The sequence below is a fragment of the Glycine soja genome, chromosome 3, assembly GCF_004193775.1.
Source record: "Glycine soja cultivar W05 chromosome 3, ASM419377v2, whole genome shotgun sequence".
Lineage (NCBI taxonomy): Eukaryota > Viridiplantae > Streptophyta > Magnoliopsida > Fabales > Fabaceae > Glycine > Glycine soja.
The window spans coordinates 5,497,023-5,501,730 of record NC_041004.1 but is presented as its reverse complement, the minus strand read 5'-3'; the positions used below and the strand labels follow the sequence as shown (position 1 = coordinate 5,501,730).

The window sequence follows — 4,708 nt, the reverse complement described above, 5'->3', positions numbered from 1 at the left end:
AAAGCACGTTAACATGACTATGGTACTGTGATGCATCGAGATTCTAATTCACGTGAATCACTAAAATTTCGTGCATACTATTCACCCGCATGCGTACGTTAACCACATTAACTTGGTTCTCAATAATTCGCATGTCTTTAACATTACACTTAAGGTAATTGTAATGTCTCGAGAATCCAAAGCACATTTATAAATTGTCTCGTTGCAAGGCCTCGAGATTCCAAAGCACGTTAACATCAACTGTGGTACTGTCACGCATCGAGATTCTAATGCACGTGAACCAATGACATTTTTGTGCACACTATTCACCCGCATGCGTACGATAACCGCATTAGCTTTGTTCTCAACATTTCGCATGGCCTCAACATTACACTTAATGTAATTGTAATGCCTCGAGATTCCAAACCACATTTATATTTTGTCTCGTTGTAAGACCTCAAGATTCCAAAGCACATTAACACGACTGTGGTACTGTGATGCATCGAGATTCTAATTCACGTGAACCATGGACCCGTGATTGATTGCACATATAAACCTACCATGTCACCTAATACTTTGCACGGTTGCATCTAATCAAATTGTGAGAGAAAACAAAGAGGGCTAGCAATGAGGTCAGAGCCTATTTGTGTGTACGTTTATATCAATGGTGAAATCATTCAAAGTTCAAGTGCTAATGCAATTTTCAGAGGTGACAACACAAAGTCGTTACTCTTTAATCCAACAATGACGCTGCCAAATATAATCACTACAATACAGTCATCAATTACAGATAATGGTGTTACGCCTATAATTAATGCCCTTTGGTATCGTTGTCCTGTATATCAATTAAATGGTGAAGTTCAATATAGGGCAATTCGAATTATTGACGAAGAAGGTGTCTCATGCATGTTTCATACATTTCTCAATATGAGAAGTGTAATATGTATGGAACTTAAAGTTGATGTTCATAATTCATTATCACCTACTCAAGTTAATGATAAGTTGGGCCGACATGGAGCAAAAGCTGGAGAATACCATGAAATTAGAATGAATAATTTAACATATTTTGTTGTTGTGTTGCATTGAAGTTTTTCTCCGTCTTTATTATCTAGTTGAAGTTGTTGCATGCTTTGAAGTTGTTATTTTTAATTTACTTCAGTAATAATAGTCTACATATGCATCATTTCAGAGATGCAGAGCAATGTCAGACCTAACCCTCACATGCACTGACACCCCATTAAAGTGTGGTGTTGCACACTGTTCACTCACATGCGTATGTTTATCCCATTAACATGTTTCTGAACAATCCATGCGACCTTGGCATGCGATACGGAACACTGCGGTCAACAATCATGATTAAACGAACAGTCTGTCATGTATATTAATGTGTGAGGTTGCATACTGTTCACTCACATGTGTACACTAATTTACTCACATGCACTTAATGTCCTACCTAACTCTCCTACCTAACCGTCATAACTAACTTTGCTGCCTAACCCTCCCACCTAACCTTCCGATCTAACTATCTAACCTAACCTTCCAATCTAACACTCTCACCTAACCCTCGTAACTAACTCTCCCACTTAACCTTCCAATCTAACTCTCCCATCTAACCTTCCAATCTAACACTCCCACCTAACCCTCCCATCTAACCCTCGTAACTACCTCTCCCACCTAACCTTCCAATCTAACTCTCCCATCTAACCTTCCAATCTAACACTCCCACCTAACCCTCCCATCTAACCCTCGTAACTAACTCTCCCAACCTAACCTTCCAATCTAACTCTCCCACCTAACATTTCAATCTAACTCTGGTACTAAACTTTCTCAGCCTATATATAATATCACCATTTGACAACATATCACACACAACAATTTTCTCACAAAACAAAACTCGATTTGTAACTCTCACACCATTTCCACTCATATCCCATAAGCACCACCATGGCTCCACCTAAAGAAATTTCGACCCTCATTTACCACAATGGTCACGTTGTAGACAATCCAGTTCAAGGATCGACGTACCAATGTACGACCCCAATATTTTTTTACGCTAGTCGTTCTATTACGTTTACACAATTCATTCGAAAAATTAACAATCGTCTCCCTACTCGAGCAACTGAACAAGTTGCTCAATTGTTATTTTGTGTCCCTATTTCACTTCATCTCGGTCAGACACGTTTTATTTCAGCTCAACTATTCGACAATGATGATCTTAGAGGCGCGATGCAAACAATTATCCAGAATCCACAATTGAATTCTGCCGAATTCTATGTTGTTACTAAGCTTATTCCTCAACCACAACCATCGTCTCCACAACCCTCATGTCCACAACTACAATTACCGCCTCCACAACAGCTACCGTACAACAACATAGACCTCAATAATCCAGTATTTTCATACAACAACCTTGAATCACAAGACCCCTTTGACATTTATACTTCATACACACAAATATTATCTGAGAACGATTCCTTTTTCCATGGCCAACAAAACTCCTTTAACCAACAAAACCATCCTTCATCCCCCTTTACGCCACCTTCACAGCTACCACAAACGCAAACATCAAACCGAGATGAACATTCTATTGCTAATGAGGATCAACAGTTCTTTGATCACATCAATCACCAAAGCGATGACCAAAGTGATGACCAAACCGATGATGAGGGTGTTGGCAGACCAACGACACCTCCGTTGCAATATCAGCAACCTAGGTGTCCAGTAGACTTGAACTTTGACCACCTACCACACTACATTGATCGACACCATTTTGTTCATCAGCAACACAATGTACAACCACCAATCGATGTACTCGAGGTTGGCACGACCTTCGATGACAAAACACAATGTATTCGAGCAATCAAAGAATACAACATCAGAAATCATTTTGATTGTAGAACAATTTACTCTGACCAAAGAAGGCTAAACTTCGTCTGCAAGTTACATGAAAATGGTTGTACATGGAGCTTGGGTGCATGCAATTCAAAGAGGCATAACAAATGGATTATCAAGAGTATCAGAGGTCATCACACTTGTCTCGTGCCGATGCTCAGACAAGATCATCGCCAACTCGACAAACATGTCATAGCCCAAATCATCCAACCAATTGTCAAAACAAACCCAACTGTCTCCATCAAGACGTTGATTGCAGAGATCAAAACGTTCATGAATTATACCTCATCCTACAAGAAGACATGGTTAGCAAAGTAAAAAGCATTGGAGATGATTCATGGAAACTGGGAAGAATCAGATGCCAAACTGTCAAAACTTTTCGGAGCTTTGCAATCTTGTGTTCCCGGGACTGTGGTCGTTGCTCAAACAGAATCCTTGTATGAAGGGGGAGAAATAGTACCGGGCAAAAGATTGTTTAAGCGTGTCTTTTGGTCATTTGGTCCATGCATTAATGGTTTTGCATATTGCAAACCCATAGTACAAGTAGATGATACATGACTTTACGCAAAGTATACTAGCACACTGTTGATAGCTACCGCACAAGATAGAGCTAACCATATCTTCCCGATTGCTTATGCCATTGTAGAAGGGGAGACAACTTCAACTTAGGGATTTTTTCTAAAGAATTTAAGAAGACATGTTACTCCTCAAATTAACATTTCTCTTATTTCAGACCGACACCCCTCAATTATAAGTGCCTACAACAACTCAAGTAACTTATGGGTCCAGGACACATCCCATTTCTTTTGCCTGCGCCACATTGCACAAAAATTTCTTCGTGGTAACTCAAACTGCAAACATTTAAAGAAACCACTTATGTTGGCTGGTGAGAATCTATTTTATTTATTCATTATAATTTTCTTTCAATCAAATTTTATAACATAATACATTGATTAAATATTTACAGGATACACATACACGGAGAAGATGCATTGGCGACATCTTGGGGATATTCGTGCGAATAAGCCAAGTGCAGTTGAATGACTTGATCTATTACCCAAACAAAAATGGGTACAATGCTTTGATGAGGGGAAACGTTGGGGACATATGACTACCAATTTGTCGGAGTATGTTAATTCCATGTTCAAAAACATAAGACACTTGCCGGTGTCATCGTTGGTTGAGGAGACCTATTTCAAGACCGCACAACTCTTTGCTAATAGAGGTCGACAAACTCAGGCAATGATCAACTCCGGCTCACAGTATTCTGAAATCGTCTTCGATGCAATGAATAGTGGTCAACAAGAATCTAATATACACATTGTAAATGAATTCGACAGACACAATCACACTTTTATTATAACAGAGACTCAACCCCCACTCGAAACACCCAGACCACCTGGAAGGTTTAGAGTAATGTTACAATCCCAAAAAGTGTGATTGTGGTGAATATCAGGCTAAACATTTACCGTGTTCTCACGTCATGGCTGTCTGTAAATCTGTCAATGTTGATCCCATGACCTATGTGCTGATGATATTCACTTTACAACACATTTTGCACATCTACGACAACTCCTTTGATTTACTGCCACACGAATCAATGTGGCAAGAATATGAAGGAGATCAGTGGGGTCCTGATCCAAGAAGAAAGAGGACTGTAAAGGGTCATCCCGTTTCAACTCGCATTCCTACTGAGATGGACGAAGACGAAAATGAACGAGCAAGTAGAAAAAAATGTGGACTTTGCCGGCAACATGGTGATAGCAGAAATAATTGTCCTAATATATCCTCATCTTAAGTTTTTCCTTAGAAAAATGTCATTGTTTAAATATTTTAT

The 4,708-nt window shown here is 39.3% G+C and overlaps 1 protein-coding gene across 1 annotated transcript; it reads left to right on the top strand.

The window, feature by feature from the left end:
* Positions 1 to 1,859: 1,859 nt before the first annotated feature.
* LOC114406022 lies at positions 1,860 to 4,708 on the top strand. Its single transcript, XM_028368562.1, has 2 exons — positions 1,860 to 3,757; positions 3,839 to 4,708. The coding sequence occupies exon 1, from the start codon at positions 1,924 to 1,926 to the stop codon at positions 3,187 to 3,189; it is 1,266 nt and encodes a 421-aa protein (XP_028224363.1). The 5' UTR covers positions 1,860 to 1,923; the 3' UTR covers positions 3,190 to 3,757; positions 3,839 to 4,708.

Coding starts and splice junctions, on each gene's coding strand:
- LOC114406022 (XM_028368562.1), top strand. CDS start 1,924: ATGGCTCCACCTAAAGAAATTTCGACCCTCATTTACCACAATGGTCAC.